The sequence below is a fragment of the Silurus aristotelis genome (assembly GCF_946808225.1).
Source record: "Silurus aristotelis genome assembly, chromosome: 11".
NCBI lineage: Eukaryota > Metazoa > Chordata > Actinopteri > Siluriformes > Siluridae > Silurus > Silurus aristotelis.
The window spans coordinates 19,344,141-19,368,364 of NC_139584.1; the positions used below are offsets into that span (position 1 = coordinate 19,344,141).

At 37.4% G+C, this 24,224-nt stretch overlaps 2 protein-coding genes across 6 annotated transcripts in view; one reads left to right on the forward strand and one right to left on the reverse strand.

Annotated features, from left to right (window-relative positions):
• Positions 1-8,161, reverse strand: part of ikbkb (inhibitor of nuclear factor kappa B kinase subunit beta) — a 43,657-nt gene extending 35,496 nt beyond the window's left edge. Inside the window, exons 1-3 of one of the 4 annotated variants that reach the window (XM_083554462.1) lie at positions 7,966-8,161; positions 3,767-3,878; positions 1,103-1,197 (exon numbers count right to left, since the gene is read on the reverse strand). In XM_083554462.1, the coding sequence (XP_083410588.1) occupies positions 1,103-1,197; positions 3,767-3,871 (200 nt within the window). In that variant the 5' untranslated portion in view covers positions 3,872-3,878; positions 7,966-8,161. Of the gene's footprint in view, positions 1-1,102; positions 1,198-3,766; positions 3,884-7,965 lie in introns of all 4 variants that reach the window. The other 3 variants (XM_083554459.1, XM_083554461.1, XM_083554460.1) reach the window with 3 other exon arrangements.
• Positions 8,162-12,311: 4,150 nt separating this feature from the next.
• The window catches only part of plat (plasminogen activator, tissue), a 38,167-nt gene continuing 26,254 nt past the window's right edge, over positions 12,312-24,224 (forward strand). The window contains exons 1-3 of one of the 2 annotated variants that reach the window (XM_083554506.1): positions 12,312-12,452; positions 20,850-20,939; positions 21,050-21,092. In XM_083554506.1, coding sequence (XP_083410632.1) covers positions 12,450-12,452; positions 20,850-20,939; positions 21,050-21,092 — 136 coding nt within the window. In that variant the 5' untranslated portion in view covers positions 12,312-12,449. Of the gene's footprint in view, positions 12,453-14,343; positions 14,380-20,849; positions 20,940-21,049; positions 21,093-24,224 lie in introns of those variants that run through there. The other variant, XM_083554507.1, reaches the window with a different exon arrangement.

Genomic DNA, 24,224 nt, shown 5'->3' on the forward strand with positions numbered 1-24,224 from the left:
GTGATTAAGACCATTAAATGCATAACCATTTATTAATAATCTTTAATTAAGACATTCAAATGTAAGTAAATCATTACAGCAACTTTTATTTTTAATGTCACTGGCAAATTCAACTGTTTAATCTTACAGCCTTTAATAAGGAGCCCTAATAATATCGTTTAATAAAACTTGAATGTAAACAATATTTTCATATTTTTTTTAAATGCCTTTCTTAGGCTCTTTAATTAGGAAACTTGTTTCTTTGAATTCAAGTGTTTTTTTTTTCTGAGAACAAAACACAGAAAAAAGTTTTTGTGTCTATGTGTGTTTTAAAATTAGTGGATTGGGTGTGGAAAAATGTTTATAACTAGAGTGTGAATTTATATGCTGTGGAATAGCAAGTGGTTTTACTGGTGCTTCTATTTTTTGTTTATGTGGGTGTAACTTTGAGTCTGTGGTTTTCAAACAATTCTTTGGGCAAATAACTATATTGTAACAAAAGAAACAACAAACATGAACATGTTACAGTAGAATGGTATTGTTGATAGCTATTTAATGCAACTGCATGAATGTGATGAAAATTTCAAAGATGAAAATTTAATATTTTTCTTTTCATTAATTTTCCAATTTTACTATAAAATTACTAACATAAATTAAAACATAAAAAATGCGTGAACCTATTTCAGTTAGTTTTCGTCCATCTATTTGTAGATGGAATGATTATAAAATGTTGGCCTTATACAATATTGAATATGATGTCTTCCAACATTCACAACCAATGGTGTTGGGCCCTGTTAATTTGATTTCTTTTCATATATTCCTTTTCTAAAGTTTTCACAAAAGGAGAATTTATTTATGAATGTCATTTTATATGCAAGGTAATTATAGAAATAATTACTGCTTATACAATACAAAATAAAATCATTGTGAAATCTGTCTACAAAACTGACACCTCAAAGTAAGATTTACACGGCATGTCAATGGGCCTTGATAAAAAAATCATACATTTACAAATAAACAAAAATCACTGTTGTAGTTTATTAATGAGTATATTTTAAAAACCTTCTGCTGTGTCAGGTAACAACATTATTATCTTAATTATCAAATTATCAAATATTCTCACCGCTTCATAATCTGGATCTCCAAACACCATCTTTCCTTATTCTTAGCACTAAGTTCTTGACGACACTGCTTTATAGCAATCTGTTCACATGTGTCCTACACATTCATAAACAGACACACATACACAGAAAGAAACAGGATAATTCAGACAAATTTGTTGCAAAATTTACAACCATATAAAAAAGAAAATTATGGTCATTAAACTGTCTAGGGAAAATAGTAAAAACAGCACATACAGATATTTCAATATTTCAGTATTTAATAAATCTAATTTTACTCCAAAATGATTTTCTATAAATAATTTTAGTATAATTAAATTTCAGGACCCAAAATTGAAACATTCAAAATACTATATGTCACAAATAAATATCATTAAGCCAATATAGCCATTTTCCCCCACTTCTCTCCCTAATTTGATAATTGTCACACACACACACACACACACACACACACACACACACACACACACACACACACACACACACAATTTTTTTTTTTTTTTTTGTGTTACCAAGCAAGGCTTGCATTAATAATGTGGTAATGTCAGGAGTACAAGCAGGAGAACTGAGGAGTTTGTAAATGGACCAAAACCATATATATATATGCAGGTGCGGCTTATTTATGTTCAAAATAAAAATCTTTGTAAAATTCAGTGGGTGCGGCTTATTTTTGGGTGCGCTTAATAGTCTGGAAATTACAGTAGCTATATTTTAGTCAGTGTGCAGCTTGTATAGCATATAAAATGACATACAGCCATTATTGTCAAAATAGCTGGCAACAAAAGTAAGTACACAAGTTAACATATCAAAACTGTGTCCAAAGTATAAAAATGTTCTGAGCACCACTGTTATCTAGCACTGCTTAAATCCCCCTGGGCAAGGTATTCACCAGAGATGCACATGTCGTGGCTGACATCCTCTTCCACTGCTCAATAATGACATCACGTAACTGATGGATGTTAGACACATGGCGCTTCTGCACCTTCTGGTTAAAGATGCCCCACAGGTGCTCACTAGGGATCAGGTCTGGTCAGGTCTCAGCAACTCCATCACATTTACCTTTAGATTAATTTTTTATGTTAGAACACTGCTGTTTGGCGCATTTTCTGAAGAGAGGGCAACATGTTCTTCTTCAGAATGTCACAGTACATGTTGTAATACATGTTTTCTTCTATGAACCACAGATCCCAATACCAGCAGCACAAATGCAGCCCCAGACCATGATGCTACCACCACCATGCTTGACTGTAGGCAAGACACAATTTTCTTCGTACTCCTCACCAAGGCATTGGCACACATGCAAGACACCATCTGAGCCAAGCAAGTTTATCTTAATCTTATTAGACCACAGGACATGGTTTTCAGTTATTCACGTTCTTGGACATGTTGTCTTAAGCAAACTGTTTGCGAGCTTTCTTGTGAGCCAGCTTTAGAAGAGGATTCCTTCTGGGATGACGGCCATGCAAACTGACTTGTTGCAATGTGCGGTGTAGGGTCTGAGCCCTGACAAGCGCTCACTGACATTCTGCTGCTGCTTCCTCTGGAAAACCTCTGTATGACCCTGGCCACTGTACGATAACTCAGTTTCAGAAAGCCATTCAATTAGTGTTTGATACAGTCTCAATGTCTGGCAAGCCGTCTTATATCCCAGAGCTCTCTCCTGTCTGTGTTACCCTGTCCATACTTGCACTATGATCACACTGCACAGTGTTCTAAACTATTGTGTCATTATGTTATAACTATTATGTTTTGAAATCACAAGTCGATACAGATCTCGCCTCTTACCGCAGTCGTTAGAGACACCTAATATGAAGTGGGATTGATGATGATGATGATGACTGTATTATATTGATAGTTTATTGTAATATTACCTATAATATTATGCTAGTAGTAGAAGGATAATGAAACAAGCTAACTAGTGTTTTACATCAAAAAGCTACAATCCTAGAAAGGCAAGAAAATAAATAATAAGAAGGACTACTATTACATTTATAAAGTTACAAAATGCAGCCAGGCAAGGAAAAACAGGCATGCCCTGCACTCTCACAAGTGCTGTACACTCATACTTTGTTTGTGTATATAGCACTGTTCTTTAAGCCACAAATTAAGCATTGTCTGGGTATAAGTGTGTGGCAGCACGTGCATGGACGAGCGCCGGTGCACACGCTGCCACAAAGTGCAAACACGAACAGCACATGTTGTCCCTGAGCTTTTATTGCCATTTTAATATATTCCTGACTAAAAAACAAACCGCACATAAACAATACATACTGTCGCCGGCGCAAGTCGGTCAATGCAGCGCCCTCTGGAAACAGGTGAATTTTACAATGATTTTACATCATTTTTACGCTAACATTAGTGGTGTGCCCTTATGCTAGTACTTCATTTCACTGTCTTAGTTCAGAAATAAGAAAACTACTATCTGTCTAGTGGGTGGGATATCAACTAAAAAATGCCATGAACCTTACCTAACGTATGATTTTTATATCGATATTGTGTTTTTTGAGAATCAATACAGTATCGCAAAACAAAATATTGTGATACTCTTGTGTATTGCTATTTTCTTACAACCCTATGTCTGCAAAACACAAAAATAGGTGCTGTTATAGAAAAGGGGTCACTACTATTGGCTTATGCAAATGGAAGAGAAAGAAAGTGCGCTATACCTTGTTCTGCCAGCGGGTAACATTGCCAAATCCACCGGTCCCAAGTCTCTCCTTCAGTTCCCAGGGTCCACAGTTCTGGTGTTGCATTGGGGGGGCACGGCTCATTGTGATGCTGTACTTAATGCACACAAATAAACTATGTTCAAATACAACAATGCAATAAGACCAGTATGCTGTACCATATTACACTTTGTAAACACTAAACAAACTGAGTCTTAAATCACTATTTATATTTATTAAAAGTTTACACTTACATGTGTTAAAGAAACAAATGTATAACATAGTGAATAGACAAGAATATAACTTTTTTTTTGGCTGGAAAGTTAGGATAGTTTAAAAAATGGTTTAAAATAATATTCAGATAAATGTAAATAAAGCACAATAAATATAAAAAGTTTTCACAGCCCTCTAGAAATGGCAGGTTGTTGTGATTCAAACAAAATTGAAACCAAAACAAAATGTCAGAACTTTCTAGGGTAAAAATATAGACAAAAAACAATAGAAAACTTTTATTTTTATCAGAAAGAAAGCCCTTACAATTACCAAGTTGCATAAGTGTGCACATAATTAAACCAATACTTTCTTGCAAAAACACTGTATATCCATCAATTGCAAAGGCATTTCCTATGCACTATAGGTCACTTCACAGATGAATTTATGTCTGGGCTTTATTTAGGTCATTCAAACAGGTGCAAACCTGGCCAGCAGGAGCCATCTCTGATCTTTAGGACTGCTTTAATTGCAACAACGGCGACTTCACTGACTTGGAGGAGTACACATCATCAGTGACAGCTACATCGGCATGTACATTGTGATGTGACCATCTCTAAGTCCATCACCACACGCTTCAACCAGAAGTCGTGGCTGACCGCAAAGGTGCATGCTCTAATTTGCTCTGAATTTAGGATAACTCAATGCAGAGTTAACCCACAGATGTCTGCTGGACCAGACAACTTTCCTGGCAAAGTGCTCAGGGAATGTGCAGAACAGCTAGTGGATGTCTTCACTGACATCTTCAACATCTCCTTGAGCAGAGCAGTTGTTCCTACGTGCTTCAAGACAATCGTCCCTGTGCCGAAGAAGTCTACAGTCTCCTGCCTCAATGATTATCCTCCCGTCACACTCACACCCATTGTAATTAAGTGCTTTGAGAGGATCGTCATGAGGTACATCTAGACACAGCTACCACCTTCACTGGACCCCATGCAGTTTGTGTATCGTCCAAAACGTTCAACAGACGAACCTCCCCTTTGCAACTGGACCCATGACTTTCTGACTGGGAGACCTCAGTCAGTTCGAATCGGGAAAAGCATCTCCAACACCACCACACTGAGCACTGGGGCCCTTCAGCGCTGTGTGCTCAGCCCACTGCTGTTCACTCTGCTGACTCATGACTGTGTAGCAATGCACATTAAACCACATTATGAAGTTCGACGATGACACAAGCGTGGTGGGTCTCATTAGCAAAAACGAAGAGTCAGCATACAGAGCGAAGGTGGAACAGCTAACAGTCTGGTATAGAGCCAACAAACTGTCTCTGAACAGTGAATAAACTAAAGATATGGTTGTTGAATAAGAGAGCACAGAGCGGCCATTCTCCACTTATCATTGATGGATCCTACATTGAAATCGTCAAGAGCACCAAATTCCTTGGTGTTCATCTGACAGAGAACCTCACCTGGTCACTCAACACCAGCTTCATCAGAAAGAAAGCCCAGCAGCATCTCTACTTCCTATGAAGGCTGAGGAAAGCCCATCTCCCTACCCCCATCCTGACCACTTTCTACAGATAGACCATTGAGTGCATTCTGAACAGCTGCATCACTGCCTGGTTATGAACTGCACCATCTTGGATCGCAAGACCTTACAGAGGATGGTGAGGAGAGCCGAGAAGATCATCAGAGTCTCTCTGTCCTCTATCACAGACATTTACACCACACACCCCTCACACACACTCGTCACTTTCCTACCATTAGGGAAGCGGTTCTGAAGCATTCAGGCCTCACATCCAGACTGTGAAACAGCTTTTTCGCTCAATCAGGCTCCTCAATAAAAAAACACTGAACTGGAACTGAAACTCACACGCACACACTAACTCAATTGTGTGTTACTGAGCATTACAACTGTGTTACAAATCTGAACTCAAACACACTCAAACACACACTCATTTCAATTCACACACATTCATGTCTTCAGCACCACCCATTTTATATTATTATTTTATTATAACTATATAACTGTTTACATGCACTTCTACTTCACTGCTGCTGTTCCTGTTTTTGCACAACCGTTTGTGTTTACAATTTGTGTTTATTTACAGTAAACTCCTGTATACAGTTCCTTTTTGCACATTGTACTGTATAACATACAGTAGGTTTAATTATTTTGTGTTTTGTGTATCTGTCCCACACTGCCTTGTGTTATCTGTTTGTACTATTTTTTGTCTTGCACTGTTTGCATTAGGTTTCACACGATGCACTTTATGTGGCCAGGACAACTTACTTTAGTCCTTAGCTCTGTGTGTTGTATTTAGCTCTATGTTGTGTGATATAGCACCAGAGAAATGTTTTAATTTCACTGTGTACTGTATCAGTATATATATATGGTTTAAATGACAATAAACACTTCTTGACTTGAATTGTTAAAAATATGAGAGGCTAAATATAATCAGTACCTGTCCCACAGCTACATGTATGTTTCTGTAGGTCTCTTGGCAGCCTTACTGGTAAATTTTTGGCTTGTCCTTTCATCTATTTAAGCTCATTGTCTATTTTTTGGTGATATCACTGTAAAGCTCAATGGTTTTTTTTATATGTTCATGATGATCTTTATGTTCCATGACAGCAAATGTTTTTAAACACTCTCCTGATCAATGTCTTTGACCAAGTACAATGCATAAATTTTAAGCTCTTTGTGGACCCTGTTAAACCAATTTCTACAGCATGTCGCTGTAGTGCCCACTAATGATGAAACTTTTTTAGTTACTTTTTCTTTTTTTTGGATTTATGTGTCTAGATGTTGTGCAGGTGTGAACCAGTGTAAAACTTAACTGAGGCTGATTAACTGACTATTAATTATATTATATCTTCAGTATTGTTATTACAGAATTGTCTGCATTGTGCTTCACTTATGCTTTACAGAAAGCATGAATAAACAGTAAAAAACAATGTAGGCCTAAAGTTATTACATGAGTTTCACAAAAAGGTACATTTTGTCTCTGATAAAAACATGAACTCACATGCTATTTTAAACACTAAGAACACTAAGACAATTACGGTTGTTTATACGGCTTTTCTTTTTAAACACATTACAGGTAATTTTTTTAGGTGATTTTGTATACATGTTTTATGCTATTGTAGCCCCATCAGGTGTGAACCCAAATATCTTGAGATGGATACAAACCATATTAGGTTCAACAAATCTGAAGCTATCATGAGTGCAGACTAACTTAATACTGGACTGGTGAATATTAGAAACAAAAATCCTGGAACTTTCAGTTTCAGTCTGCTTATGCTCATGATAGCTTTAAATTATTCTGGCATATTGTCCAAAACCTGACATGATCTTCCACTCTTGTAGTACCTCAAGTGTTGTGCATTCTGAAATGCTTTTCTGTTCCCCACTGCTATGCTTAATGGAGCTACTATAGACTATTGTCATATGAATGACTGCTTAGATAACTTGCCCAGCCAATTTCTCCTGACATACTACTACTACTAAGAACAAGAAAGAGAAGAAAATGAAGAATACAATTATCGTTGTTTATATGGCTTTTCTTTTTAAACACATTACAGATCATTTTTGTTAGGCGATTTTGTATACATGTTTAATGCTATTGTAGCTTCACTGTAATACATATTTTCTGTCGGCAGAAGAAACAACCTCAACAAATTGACAAAATGGCGAACGCACAGGGACTCTTATTAAAAGCAGTTTGTGTTAGAGCTTGAGTCCGTCTGTCATCACTAGCCTACTTTGCCACAGTAAACTAGATTTTCTACTGTAAAGTTGTTGTTTTTTTAAACTGATCCAACAGTATCAAGTTAGAACTAGGGATTAAAGTAAGGAAACGCCTAAACACGGTAATCAATTTGTTGAAATTTGTTGTATTTTTGGTGAGATGTGCAACCGACAAAACCTCACCAGCATGTTTAAGTAACTTATTTAAATATCGTAAACCAAAAAAATCGGATTTTTACCTTTACAACTGAATCGCTTCCCTTCGCAAGGTTTTTGTACACACCTGCCAATAAAGACACTTTTATTTTAAGCGTTACTGTTTGCGAGTTTTTTTTTATTTGTAAGCTTTCGTCGAAAAAAACAAAAAAAACAAACACCGTGTTTCGCTGCACTTCCTGATACTGAGAAAACTGAAAAGTCACTTCCCGTAAGTGAAGAACGCCTTTGTAGTTTACCAGATAGAAAGAGACATTACGGAAGCTGTTCTTGGAGAATATACTATATATGAAACTTTATATTATAACTACAACGCAAAAAAGGACACTACTGTAAATACATTTCACCATTTTATACATGTATATCTTTTATATAGTGTATATTTTATATTTTGTCTATATTATATATATATATATATATATATATATATATATATATATATATATATATATATATAATTTGGCTTGACAATGTAAAATATCCAACAGTTTTAGCAAAAAACTGTATATTTTTTGTAGTAAACTGCCTTTTAAAGATCAGCCATATCTTTAACAACTGGTGAAGTGAACAACACTGATTATCTCGTTACAATGGCTCAAGGAGTAAGTTATTCATTTTTAGGCAGCATTTATGTCATACTTTTTTGTAAGTTGTTTAAGTTTAAATGTTTAAATGTATGCTCTGGAAGCAGGAAAAATTGGCAAGAATAACAAATATGATGGCCATGATGGTACAAAGAACTTAGTGCGTCGCAGCTTGCTTGCCATGTATGTGGCTTTGTGGCCACTGACCAGTCACTGTACTCATGTTGGCCCCTGTCCACTGCTGAAAATACCACATCCTGCCTTTATGTGAATGTGACTAAACTTCCCTTCAACATCCAAGTACACCACTTCAACATTCCCTGAATAGCGAACTGCAAAAAATGTTCCAGGAATTGTTTGAAGAACTTCACAAATCGTTAAAAGTGTAGGACGAAGAAAGTTAATAATATGAAATAATCAGAGAGCTTTACAATCTGTAGTTGTACTACAGATTGTAGTTCTACTGTAATTTTTACAATTCCCCTCTCTGCCTTCTCTTCCACACATGCCCATGTGTTCATTTCCTGTCTAGTGTGCATGTTTCCTGGTGTTACACCCGAGGAGTTGACAGATATACACAAATCTAACATGCACGTCTCTGCTTTAGTACATTTACAATGTCATGTTTGCTCAATAATATGTTTCTGCATTTTTGGTATAAAACCCATTAGGTTTCTATCTTACACAACTTTTCAATAAAATTACTAATTACTAAAATACTACTAGTTCAACGGTAAAAGACCTGGGAGTTATTTTAGACAGCAACTTATCTTTTAAAAATCACATCAATCAAGTTACAAAAACAGCCTTCTTTCACCTTAGAAATATTTCTAAGCTAAGAAATATCTTATCTATATCTGATGCAGAGAAGCTCGTCCATGCGTTTATGACCTCTAGAATAGACTACTGTAATGCATTACTAGGTGGATGTCCTGCATCATTAATAAACAAGCTTCAGTTAGTTCAGAATGCGGCAGCAAGAGTTCTTACTAGGTCAAGAAAATACGATCATATAACCCCAATCTTATCGTCCCTACATTGGCTTCCTATTAAGTTTCGAATAGACTACAAACTACTGCTACTCACTTATAAAGCACTAAATGGTTTGGCTCCCATGTATCTATCCAGTCTTTTAACACGCTACAATCCGTCACGCTCCCTGAGATCTCAAAACTCTGGGCTTCTAGTAGTTCCTAGAATAGCAAAGTCCACTAAAGGCGGTAGAGCATTTTCACATTTAGCTCCTAAACTCTGGAATAGTCTTCCTGACAGTGTTCGGGGTTCAGATACACTCTCCCAGTTTAAGTGTAGATTAAAAACATATCTTTTTAGCAAAGCCTACACATAACACACATCACACACATCACAACCTTGTGCTCCAGAATATATGATGACATGCACATTATCAACTTGTGCTGTTAATATCATGAACAGCAGCTACGCTAATTCCTCTCCACTGCTTCTCTTTCTCTCCCCATCCCGAGGCATCCTGAGGTTTGGCCAGCTCCAGTCACGTCCCACCTCGTGAAGATTATGGACCTATGGATGATCATGGAGAAGTAGATGCCGAGTGTTTAAAGGCCCTGGCATGGAGAAGCTGATGCTGGATCTATGATGATCACAAATTGTTCTGTATTGTTGAAAGATTTATGATCAAACTCTTGATGTCACCCATATGAGGATGGGTTCCCCTTTGAGTCTGGTTCCTCTCAAGGTTTCTTCCTCATATCATCTAAGGGAGTTTTTCCTTGCCACTGTCGCCACGGCTTGCTCATCAGGGACAAACGCACACCATTCACCTTCACTGTTGTTTTCTGTAAAGCTGCTTTGAGACAATGTCTGTTGTGAAAAGCGCTATACAAATAAACTTGACTTGACTTGACTTAAAATATTTCTGAACTCTGGTTCAAGGTCTATCTAACAGATTTTATCCTTTTTTTTGTTAATTTTATGTTTTATAAGTAAAGGAAATATTTATATTATTAAGAATATAAGGATACATCTTCTGTAAATCATATATTAGTTTAAGATAAGGGTCCCACAATTCGTCCCACAGTGGGGAAATTTCTCTGCTTATGTAACCCATATCAGTTTAGTCATAGCTTGATGACACGTTACATAGTGTTTTGCTTAAATGCCTCCCAGCTGCTTTTGCTCTGTTTATTCCAGAAATGTCTTAAACATACAATAAATAACTAGTACTTATACAAAAAATAATACACAATCATTTGGGTAATTTCAGGGTTTGAGAGTGAGGCTCAAAAGAAAAAAAAAAAAATTATAAAATGTTTTTAGTCACTAAGTTTGGAATAGGGAAATAAAATCTACTGGCAACTTTTTAGTTTCTGGCCAGTAATCTGAAGGTTTTAGTTTTGAAGAAATTGCAATTATTAACCAAGCCACCCTACACAGACCTAGACCACAGGTAATTATTGAAACTTGAAAAACATGAGTACAGCAGGGCAGTAAAAATATTTTCATTGCTCTGCACAACTACACCTGGTTGCTAAACTATTAAAACTCCTTGATATGACCTCATCATAAATATCCTTTTGCAGTGTATACAGAGTGAAAGAGTGGAATTTATATATATCACTGTGGTGTACACTTGTTGCACAAGACAAACTAAAGAAATGTGTTATTTGTGAATTATTCGATTCCATTTTATTTGTATAGCACTTCTGATAATAAAAATTCTCCAAAAGCGTTACATAAATAAATTGATTATGAATATACATTCTTAATTTATAAATTAGTCTCTATAAGTGTATCCTTAATGAGCAAGTCAGTAGAGACAGTGGTAAGGAAAAATGAGATGGTGTTTGGAACAAATCTTAAGAGGAACCAAACTCAAAAAGCGAACAATCCTCTTCTAGGTGACAAAGAATTTTCATTCTTTATAGTTGTATCATTACTGAGGTTATCAAATGTTCACTGATGTGCACTTAAATGCAAAACTGTTCATTTCAGTTGCAGCTCTAACCACAGTAGCAGACTTTATAATATATAATTTATATTAATTACAGTCCAAATCCAGTTAGTATCATCTTGTAGTACCAGGATATGGCCTTATTTAATCATCATTCCCATGTAACACATCTTTGTGTCCATGTACACAGCTGGTATCAATTCCATTTTTGTCATTTCCTGTGTTGATTGCTTCTTAAACAGTTAATATTAAAGTTAAAAATATGTAATCATTTATTCATGAATATTTATGTTCAGCCAATATTATTAACTAACAATAAAATAAGAATATGTTATAATTTCTTAATGAATATTAATATTCAGCCAATAATTACTAACAATAATAAACAGATACATTTTGCACAGTTGGGGATCCTCTTGATCGAACATCTGTATATACAAATGAGACTGTGTAGATTCAATAGACTGGATTGTCTGTGCTGCTCTTTACGGACACCGTAACTACAGACTAAAAAGACCTGGCCTTCTCTATATATAGTCCTATCTAATGGTCAGAGATTATATAAATACATAAAGGACTGTAGTATAAGACAATCTGACAGGCTACAGCAGTATATGACCCAGCATATTTTGGATTATGACCAAGATTGAGGGAAAACTCTGTCCTGTTAAAATTTGTCCTGCACTGATGAAAACTTAGAACTTGTTTAAAAATAAGGCATATTTCAAACTCTGGTTAAACCTGTTATTAAAACATCCCAAACATAATTCTAGTTAGAATTTGTTACAATGGTCCGCACGTAAGAGTTGAATGGGTCAATGCTTAGCTCCTCCCAGGACGCTGCATCAATATTAAAGCCTTCTCCCTTTTTTCGAGCAAGACGTGGATTCGCATAAATACCCTGGGCTTCGGTCAATGCGGACAGACTGGAGGAAAGAGCGTGGTGATCCGCTGTTTACAGGGTGCAAGGGCCAACAAAAAACTTTGAACAGAGATGGTAAGATGCCTCGATTCATTACATCGTGCCACTGTGTAAGATTTGCAAAGCTTTATTATGATCTTATTTAGGTCTGTCTTTTAAGAGTTGATTATAAAGTGTCCGTATCGCTAAGTGACGAATAAGGTGTGTTCTGTTAACGTACAGCTTGTACAAGTTTAACGGACTAACCCTCCTGTAAGAGTTTAGAAAACAGCGATCGCTTCCACCTTAAATATCCAGAATTGCCGGTGTATGGACTTATAGAAATATATTAACTTGAAAATGTAACACTACAAAGTTAATAATAATTAGAACGAATACCTCAAAAAATATCTTCCTCTCCATTGTCTTCTGGTATTTATCCCCCACACACTCTCTCTCTCTCACTCTCTCTCTTTCCCCCCTCTCTCTTTCTCTCTCTGTCTCTATATGTATCTCGCTCTACCTTACCTCCAGACTTAATCAACTTCCTCCCTTCTATAAAACTAATAGGAGAAACGTAACCCTCATCTTTGTGGATTGTTAAACTGTACAAGTCAATCTGCCCCAAATATCAACATTCTCTTATTGGGTAAAACCAAGGTTGGGTGTAGAGTTGGTGTTAACACTACATTGATGGCACAATGTGATGATTAAACAGACACGAAGTGGTTTCCAGGAGATTGGAACTCAAACAAGAAATAGTGCCTGAGAATGGATCTGGCAGGTCTGGAGAGCCGAGTTCAGGATCACTGGTATTTCAGGAGTGCGTGAGTGAGTGGGGTGTGAGGTGTTTTAATGTCATTTAATGGATTAGGCAAATGTAAATTTTAAGCAGAGTGCACACAGGAATTTTGGCAAGAAAAGCTATGACAACATAACTAAAAGGGATAGCCTGTATGTAACATAGACATGAGAGAGCCCATTGGATATAAAGTCGCCAGCCATTTCACCGTTAAATTGGCACAAGCATGGGCGTAAATCCCGGGGGGGACGGGGGGACATGTCCCCCCCGTCCGAAGGTGGTCCCCTCCAAAAAAAAAAATGATTAAAAAAAAATCGCACTCTCCATTATATGTATTCTCTATAATATGAAAAATAAATGTATGTATACCTAAAATAAATGTGTAAGTAGGGAAAAAAACGCAAAAATGCATTTAGAAACAGTTGAGTTCCCCCTCCCCTTCCTCACAGTGGTTTGACCCACTGCCTGCTTTCCCAGTTCATCTCACCTACTCTACACACACGAGTCAGGTGTGTGTCTGCGGCTCAATAAATATTCAACTTCATTAACTAGGGTATTTTATTCACTTTAAATAAAGCGATAATTGACGCAGTCTCCGTGCTACAATAATGATGATAGAAACAAAGTTTTTCACTGTGGGGACACTGTGTCTTTATACTGTAAGTACAATTTGACTGTATTATTTGTGTCCCCCTTCAAAAATTGCTCATGAGAAATTTGATATTTATTGTTCCCCCCTACTGTTAAATGAAATTTACGCACATGGGCACAAGAGAGTCGCCGTTAACTATTAACAAACGTTAAGAAGATTATTTAATTTGTGTGACCGCTAGGGGTGTAACGGTACATGTATTTATACAGAATTTTTTTTTCGATACAGGGCTTTCGGTTTGGTGCACACGTGTTCCGAATGCAATTCTTTTTACGCATAGAACATAGTTCAAATCTGAGTTTCCTGAAGAACATATTAAGTGGCGGACTGTTTGTTTAGTAAGTTTGTTTAGTCTCTGCCTCGCACTTTGAGCATTTAAAATATATATATATATATATATATATATATATATATATATATATATATATATATATATATATATATATATATATTTAATCTTCACAAAATTAGTTTTGCTCATTAAGATTTTTTTTTATTTAACAGAAAGCAGATTATATGCGAAATGCAGCTTGCAGTGAAATGAAAAGTTATCTGCTAGACACTTCCTGGTTAGTGGGGTCTAACAAATGTTAATTATTTAATACTTTTTTTTGCCATTTATTTAATTTTATTTCATCGATGCCAATTTAATTGATTACTTAATTTTAGCAATATAATAAAATTTTTATTGCAATAATTTGATTTATTCTATTTTTCTATATGTAAACTGTTCAAATGTTGATCACAAATATTAATAAAAAAACTGCATAAATAAAGAATTACAAACAATTTTATGTTTTGTGATTCTTCCCCCTACCCCTACCGTAATTGGAGAGAACTGTGACTTACAAACCGAGGTACATACAGAACCGTGAATTTTGTTACACTCCTAATGACCACGTTTTCAGTATGATTGTGTATGGCTGATTAAGTAAGCAGGAGGTAGTAATTTTTTATTTTGTTAATCACAGGTTATTAGGTCTATCATTAGAAGATTTTCACTATTTTACCTGAAGAACATACAGCCCAAAAGAAATTGAAAAATATTTCATCGGTATCTCATGTACTGTAGTATGACAAGACACAAAGTAAAACACAGGTAAAGAGGTAAAACTGGGGATTGAGTATAATAGGGAAATACATTTTGTTTGAAATTAGTTTTGTCTGGTCACCGGATGAATTTGAACAAAGTTAATAGAGCAGAATACAAAATCTTAAATATTTGTATTGTGTTGTATTGTAAGCAGTTGCTGAAGCTATTGGGAAATATGCACTTTCCTCATTCCAAAGAGGAAACATCTAGCCATTGGTGACATATTTTCTCACTTTTTTGTTTTCTGCAGCCCTCCCGGGTAATTCAAATCTTTTTTGTAAACTTTAGGTAATTTTGCTAAATATGTGTATCGCATATGGCAATATTAACCACAATAATCGCAACAAGACATTTTTCCCAAATCGTGCAGCCCTACTATGAACTCTTCTGTATACCAAAGTAGTCAAATGTGAGGCCATCTGACAATCTGACAAGCCGAAATTGTGTTATTCAAAGGGCAATTATCCCAAACACACCAACAAATCTAAAACAGAATGGCTAAAAAAGAAAAGAATCAAGGTGTTGCAATTGCCCAGTCAAAGACCAGACCTCAACCCAATTGAAATGCTGTTGTTGGACCTGCACATAAATAGAAATATGCACATAAAAAGAAGAGTAAGAAATTCATCCACAATGATGTGAGATACTAATAAAGTTATAAAAAAATTGATTACTTTAGGTTATTGCTATTACAGTTGATTTTATTGCTACTGAATAAATTGTACTTTGTTTTTACAGAAGGTTTCTCCCTTTTTTTTTTTTTTTGTCAGAATGTATTTTGTAATATGTGTTGTACCTGCAATTGTGTATCTGCATTTGTACCTATTTTGAGGAAACAAAGGAGGACCCGTTGAGGAAAATTATTATTTCCCTGATATGTAAAACCATAGAATTTAACAAGTGTGTATTTTCTTTTTCACATGTGCTGTGTTGTGCAAATAGGTCACTTAAAAATGCAATAGCTAATCAAGGGGTTAAAATAGCAATTAATGTTTAACATATTGTTCATTTATTGTTTTGTATTTAAATGTGATCAGAATGGCTTTTACTAGTTTGTTTAAAGTTTTTTAATGTGTATTGAACTGAAGCTGGAATGATTCATGTGAATGTTATAAGGTCAGTCACCAAGCGTGTTGAGATAGTGATTTTAAAGTGGGTGTGTGTTTGTGTGTATGCCTGTTTAGATTAGATATGTTTAGCGTGACAGGAAAACAGTCTCTTCCTGTTTGGTTTAGGTTTGTCCCTATTCTTCAATATACAGAAACATTTAACAACAACACTTCATTTCAGATGACTGTAAAGAGAGAATCTCTTTTTTCAATAAGAGAGAACAAACGAAATTAGCAGATTATATGTTAGGGCTGTCAATCGATTTAAATATTTAATCACAACTTAAATGCATATTTCTTCTGTTCTAAATGTATTTTCAATTAACACTTTTCAAGTTTTTAATAATCTAATCATCATGGGCATGGACAAATATGGATGCTTTATGCAAATGTTTGTTTATTATTAGTGAAACCATGCTCAACATTGAACATCAAGACAGAATATTTTTTTAAATGTTATAAGTGATTATGGTGTTTTAAATTACATACTTTTCAGGACACCAAACAAAACTTTTGATAGGTTTCCACACGGACAGTTTTAATTGCCAGATGTGTGCAATCACCAGTTGAGATGGTTTAGGATAAGTTGGAGAATGAGCCAAAACACACTCAACCCTTCTAGGATTTCTTTCAAGGTTGTTGGAAAACTATTCCAGGCTGCCAAAAGTGTACAAAACTGTCATTGATGAAAAGGTGGCTACTTTGAAGAATGAAAAAAAGTATATATATATATATAATACCAGTAATATAAATTATAATTACTGTATTTACAGTATTTGTATACACCACAGCAAGTGTCTTTGTATGAGTGGTAGCCTTTTAAGCTGCACTGGAGATTCCCCATGCTGAACTCAGTTTAGGACCTATTCAGTACAATCACAGAAAATTTTTTTTTTGTCATCCATAATTTTTTTTTTTGGATTCAGCTCGCCTTACCAACGTGACATCACTCCGGCTGTTGCCAGTTCTCCCACTGGAAACCCTGAAGGCTGTTGTGACGTCACCCAAACCCCGCCTGTCCTTTCTGTGTGTATGAGTGTATGAGTAAGGGAACCTTTAAGGGCGGTGGGTGCACACTGTAGGTGTGACTGTGTGTGTGTGTGTGTGTGTGTGTGTGTGTGTGTGTGTGTGTGTGTGTGTGTGTGTGTGTGGACGCCCTGTGCAGGCCCCTGTTCTGCCCATGTCGCCTCTGCCTAAATCTGCCACTGCTAAGTGGCAATCAAAACAAGTATAAAACAGCATGTGTTCTACCCTGATTTGTGGCTTGCTATGTTACGTTTACGTTTTATCCACTGATAAATAAAAAGGAATGAGTAGTTTTACAAAATGTAGTTGGGTAAAAAGTAAGATATTTTACTTTGAAATGTAGTTAAGTTAAAGTAAAAGTCTCCCCAAATGGAAATACTCGATAAAGTACAGATACGTATGTAAATTACATTTACTTTGTTACATTTACTTTGTTCGTGTGTGTGTGTGTGTGTATATATATATACAGTGAGGAAAATAAGTATTTGAACACCCTGCTATTTTGCAAGTTCTCCCACTTAGAAATCATGGAGGGGTCTGAAATTGTCATCGTAGGTGCATGTCCACTGTTAGAGACTTAATCAAAAAAAAAATCCAGAAATTACAATGTATGATTTTTTAACTATTTATTTGTATGATACAGATGCAAATAAGTATTTGAACACCTGAGAAAGTCAATGTTAATATTTGGTACAGGAGCCTTTGTTTGCAATTACAGAGGTCAAACGTTTCCTGTAGTTTTTCACCAGGTTTGCACACACTGCAGGAGGGATTTTGGCCCACTCCTCCACACAGATCTTCTCTAGATCAGTCAGGTTTCTGGCCTGTCGCTGAGAAACACGGAGTTTGAGCTCCCTCCAAAGATTCTCTATTGGGTTTAGGTCTGGAGACTGGCTAGGCCACGCCAGAACCTTGATATGCTTCTTACAGAGCCACTCCTTGGTTATCCTGGCTGTGTGCTTCGGGTTATTGTCATGTTGGAAGACCCAGCCTCGACCCATCTTCATTGCTCTAACTGAGGGAAGGAGGTTGTTCCCCAAAATCTCGCAATACATGGCCCCGGTCATCCTCTCCTTAATACAGTGCAGTCGCCCTGTCCCATGTGCAGAAAAACACCCCCAAAGCATGATGCAACCACCCCCATGCTTCACAGTAGGGATGGTGTTCTTGGGATGGTACTCATCATTCTTCTTCCTCCAAACACGTTTAGTGGAATTATGACCCAAAAGTTCTATATTGGTCTCATCTGACCACATGACTTTCTCCCATTACTCCCCTGGATCATCCAAATGGTCATTGGCAAACTTAAGACGTGCCTGGACATGTGCTGGTTTAAGCAGGGGAACCCTTTCATGCCATGCATGATTTCAAACCATGACGTCTTAGTGTATTACCAACAGTAACCTTGGAAACGGTGGCCCCAGCTCTTTTCAGGTCATTGACCAGCTCCTCCCGTGTAGTTCTGGGCTGATTTCTCAGCTTCCTTAGGATCATTAAGACCCCAGGAGGTGAGATCTTGCATGGAGCCCCAGTCCGAGGGAGATTGACAGTCATGTTTAGCTTCTTCCATTTTCTAATGATTGCTCCAACAGTGGACCTTTTTTTACCAAGCTGCTTGGCAATTTCCCTGTAGCCCTTTCCAGCCTTGTGGAGGTGTACAATTTTGTCTCTAGTGTCTTTGGACAGCTCTTTGGTCTTGGCCATGTTAGTAGTTGGATTCTTACTGATTGTATGGGGTGGACAGGTGTCTTTATGCAGCTAACGACCTCAAACAGGTGCATCTAATTTAGGATAATAAATGTAGTGGAGGTGGACATTTTAAAGGCAGACTAACAGGTCTTTAAGGGTCAGAATTCTAGTTGATAGACAGGTGTTCAAATACTTATTTGCAGCTGTATCATACAAATAAATAGTTTTAAAATCATATATTGTGATTTCTGGATTTTTTTTTTTAGATTATGTCTCTCACAGTGGACATGCACCTACGATGACAATTTCAGACCCCTCCATGATTTCTAAGTGGGAGAACTTGCAAAATAGCAGGGTGTTCAAATACTTATTTTCCTCACTGTATATATATATATATATATATATATATATATATATATATATATATATATATATATATATATATATATATATATATATACAGTACAGACCAAAAGTTTGGACACACCTTCTCATTCAAAGAGTTTTCTTTATTTTCATGACTATGAAAATTGTAGATTCACACTGAAGGCATCAAAACTATGAATTAACACGTGGAATTATATATGGAATTATATACATAACAAAAAAGTGTGAAACAACTGAAAAATGTAATATTCTAGGTTCTTCAAAGTAGCCACCTTTTGCTTTGATTACTGCTTTGCACACTCTTGACATTCTCTTGATGAGCTTCAAGAGGTAGTCACCTGAAATGGTCTTCCAACAGTCTTGAAAGAGTTCCCCGAGAGATGCTTGGCACTTGTTGGACCTTTTGCCTTCACTCTGCGGTCCAGCTCACCCCTAAACCATCTCGATTGGGTTCAGGTCCGGTGACTGTGGAGGCCAGGTCATCTGGCGCAGCACCCCATCACTCTCCTTCTTGGACAAATAGCCCTTGATGCCTTCAGTGTGACTCTACAATTTTCATAGTCATGAAAATAAAGAAAACTCTTTGAATGAGAAGGTGTGTCCAAACTTATAATGTATACACAAGGGGTGGCCTCTGAATGCCATCTATTGGTTTGAACTCTGGGTTTTGCCTGTAAAGACTGTATTTGTTATGTAAAAGGATAAACAAACTTAAAGCGCTAACATGAAACCAACCCAGGGTTTTTGATTGGATAAAAGCAAGCCATTTTGAATCTGAGAAATATGTGAAATTCGAGCCAAACCATTCCAGTCCAACTTGGAATGCCCTGAAAAAGTAGCTACTTGTGTACTAACAACAAAACATTGAACAGATTGGGGGATAAGTAGTTGGTGACAGAAACATTGTGGAGCTTAATAAAAACCCCAGAATAAACGGTTAGTGACATCAACAAAAACTTGCACAGGACAAATGTCAGCATCATAATCACAACCCACCTAAATCAATAAGATTTAAAGAGGCCATACTACAAGATACCACTCATTAGTAAAATTACTGGAAGCTCAGATTGCATTTAGCAAAGAAACACAGACTAAGAAAACAATATTAACCTTTACCAAAATGATAAATAGGCCAGAGTATATAAAAACAAACTCTTTACTTATGGTCCAAATACAGTACTGTAAATGAGCTCACTGGCCAGCTGGGTGGAGGTGGTGTCATGGCTTGGATTGCATAGCTGCTTCTGAATCGGGTTTAATTAAGCTTTAATGCAGATATAATAAGCAATAGTATACAGAAACATTCTATCTGCAATTTTACAGCAAAATGCATGCAATCTATTTAGACACTGCCAACACAGTATATATTTATATTCATTAGAAAGAAATCTGTTCCAGAATAGAACACCAAAGTCTGCCACAAAAGATACCATATTGTTATAACACATATCATGGTAAACATCAGTAAATAAAACATAGAACTATTATTCAAAGCTGAAATTATAATCTAACTTTCTATTTTGATTGCAAATATCTTTAGTGTATAGCAAAAAAGCAAAAGAATTAGACTTACTTTTCCTCTATTTTTAGAGGGGTATTTTGTGAAGGAGAAACTGAACTGTCAACTTTCCTCTTAAGTTTAAAATTGGTGTCTGGGACTGTGTGGATAATGTGTGCTTTTGTACTGAATAAATACATAATTAATTGTGTATTTGTTTGTTTGTTTGTTTTTCAGTTAATTGGAAGACCTTGTGAAATCATGAATACAATTCCAAGATTGTTGTTGCTACTGCTGCCTCTCCACTTTTGTACTTTAGCCGACACTGTAAGTACACGTCTGGTTCTGTTCAGTATAACACAGTTTACCTATCTACTTTAGACCTCAGTATAATACTATAATACAAGAGTAACCATGGTAGCACATATTGTTCTCAGGGTCTACTTTACAGGGAGAGAAGAGGAACACGCATCTATAGAGGTGATTCGCAATTTTACCTTTCAGTGATTTTTTTCCAATGAACAATGAACTATCTACACCTTTTGCTAAATGTTACATTTACCATGTATACTTACACTGCCTCTGCATTTACATCTTAATCAATTGGGACTGAGACAATATTCTTGCTAATGGTCTTATATTAGACCTTTTTTGTTTAATTAGATTATTTAAATGTCGGTAGGCCATCAGAAGAAACACTAATAATTTTGGTTTATTAAGTCATGTATAATTGCCAGGATGCTGAGTTACCTGCATACCATTTTGAATACATATGCACAGGTAATGAGATTTTCCAGCAATTTTTCTAAAATGTATTATTATGCGAAAAACTTGTCATATTTGTTGTGTAGTGGGGGAATATGGGTGGCATGGATGAATAGAGGCACTCACAAAATAGACCAGATAAATTCTTAGAGCAGATGGTGCCGAATGAAACATTGGCTGAAGGGTTAGAGGTAAATTCATCTACTGAGCAAACTTTAGAGGAATTATAGAGTTTACCTGCCAACCGCATGAAAATGAAAGCTAAAAAACTTTAGCAGTGCTAAAGAGGAAAATCACATTGATACTAGCAGGACTAACAGAGTTCAGTATCATTCTCCAGAAAAGGCAAGAGAACAACTGCTCTTTCAGGCAATTATCCATAAAAACTAGACACACACTACAGTTACTGTTCGCATCAATCGTGAGTGTAAAGAAAAATACTATCTCTATGTCTTTGTTATAGACTGTGATATTGTGCCTGACAGGCTGGTTTGAGTTTTGAGTAAACTGGTGATCTTCCTGAATTTTACACACACATTAATCTCTAGTCTCTAGAGATTTTTGATGTGAAAAAAAAAAACATCCTCTTCAGAGAGGTGGATGGGGTACAACAGCAGAAGACTACACCAGGTTCCACACCTGTCAGCCAACAACACAAACACAAAGAGGCTATAGTGGCCAGAGACTCACTATTTTAAATATGCTGAAGAGTGCAAAAAGACCAAATTTTATTTTGTTTTTTTTCAACTGAATTGAAAAAAAGTGTGTGTGGTAAAATACTCATGTGTGTGCGGGTTGCGGGAGAATAAAATCATTTGTGGGACTCCCGCAAAATTGCCTAAAAAATATAAAAGAATTGACTAGAAAACAATAAAACAATTTACAGGCACAAGATCGGAAGCGAACTCTCGCATGGTTTATACGTGGTAAACTACTAGAGCACACTAAGGCAAAATGTCTAAAGTGCGTGTCCATTGATGTTCTATGGTCTGAAAAGTTCCTTGTTCATGTCCATGTTCATCATTTACACAAAACAGTGAAACTCAAATAAAACTAAACGTTTATTAATTTCAAATCAAATCAAAGCAAATTTTATTTGTCACACATACATACAGAGTACGACATGCAGTGAAATGATTTTTACGTCTCTCCGGCATTTAAGTATAAAAAGGTATAGTAAACACCTAGGTACCGGAAACCGTCCACTTTCTCCACTGGGGTCCAGTTGATGTTAAGCGGTTGGTATGAGGGCTTCTGCTTTGTGCTGAAGTCCACTATCAACTCCTTTGTCTTGCTGACGTTCAGTAGAAGATTGTTCTCCTGGCACCATATCTCCAGGTTTTTAGTCTACTGTAGGTAGGCCGTCTCATCTTTGTTGGAGATCAGGCCCACCACAACAGTGTTGTCAGCCAACTTGATGATGGTGGTGGAGTTGTAAGTGAGCCACACAGTCATATGTGTACAGTGAGTACAGCAGGGGGTTTAGAACACAACCCTGGGGAGCTCCAGTGCTGAGGGTGAGGGGGGATGAGGTGTGTTTGCCCACCCGTACGGCTTGTGGTCTGTCTATCAGGAAGTTGGAGATCCATTGACACAGCGGCAGGCTGAGTCCCAGGACCTCCAACTTAGAGGTGAGCGTGGAGGAAATTATGGTGTTGAATGCTGACCTGTAGTCCACCAACAGCATTTTTGTATATTTCCCTTTTCTGCAGTCCAGGTGGCTCATCGTAGTGTGGAGAAGATGAGCAATGGACTGAAAAATCCATCCCATGCAGGTCTCTGTCAGGGATCCACCTGCCACGCCCCCTTTTGTGGCTTTTATGCCTCCGCTCCAGGCATAACCATGCACACCTGGAGCTCGTTGTCACTCATGCCTCCGCTCTCTCTGGAGCTCCAGGCATAACTATGCACACCTGAAGCTCATCATCACTCCACCCCGTGTGTGTGTGTGTGTGTGTGTGTGTGTGTGTGTGTGTGTGTGTGTGTGTGTGCGCATGTGCTTGTGTGTATCTCTCTTCCTCACTCTCTGTATTAAACCCGAGCGAGCCGTACTTCGGCTTCCGCCTCCGTTTCATTCGCACCCTGACAGAATAATGAACCCCTGAAAAGGTATATAAAAAAAAAAAAAAAAAAAGAGAGAGAGAAGGAAAATGATCGGATTACCGCCGTGGTCCCGGCGCGAACCGAACTTTGGAGGTAGGATTCGCTCTGCCGCGATAAACAGCCACCAAGCTCCGCCTCGGGGAAAACATGGAAGTTTGCTGCCGTTTCACACGGGTCATGCTCTGCAGCGCCTTTCCCCCAGTGATGACGTCATGGATTTCACGGCTCGCTTCTCCGGCAACAGGGCTGAGTGGGGCAGATTTATACGGAGCGTCGGTGAACACATGGACCTTTATTCCTCCTCTTACCCCACTGAAGCAGGTAAAATTGCGCTCCACATTTCTCTACTGTCTGGAGAATCCCTCTCTCTGGCCCGTGAGTTGTGGAGCGCGACTGGAGGCGAATTCGGTTCATGCGCCCGGTTTATCTGGCTTCTCACCAGGGAACTAGGGATGGTCACTACGGATCCACTCCAGTGTTTCTCAGAGAGCTCGGTTCCACACCAGATTATCCCGAAGAGCTCCGCTCCGTCCCAGGACCTCCAGGGGATCACCACCCTGCTCCAGACCCTGCTCCAGGCCCTCCAAGAAGGCACCGCTTCGCCCCAGGACCTCCAGGAGATCCTCACCCTGCTCCAGGACCTCCAAGAGAGCACAGCTCCGCCCCAGGACCTCCAGGTGAGCTCCTCTCCGCTCCAGTGTGTCCCCGAGAGCACCTCTCCACTCCAGTGTGTCCCCGAGAGCA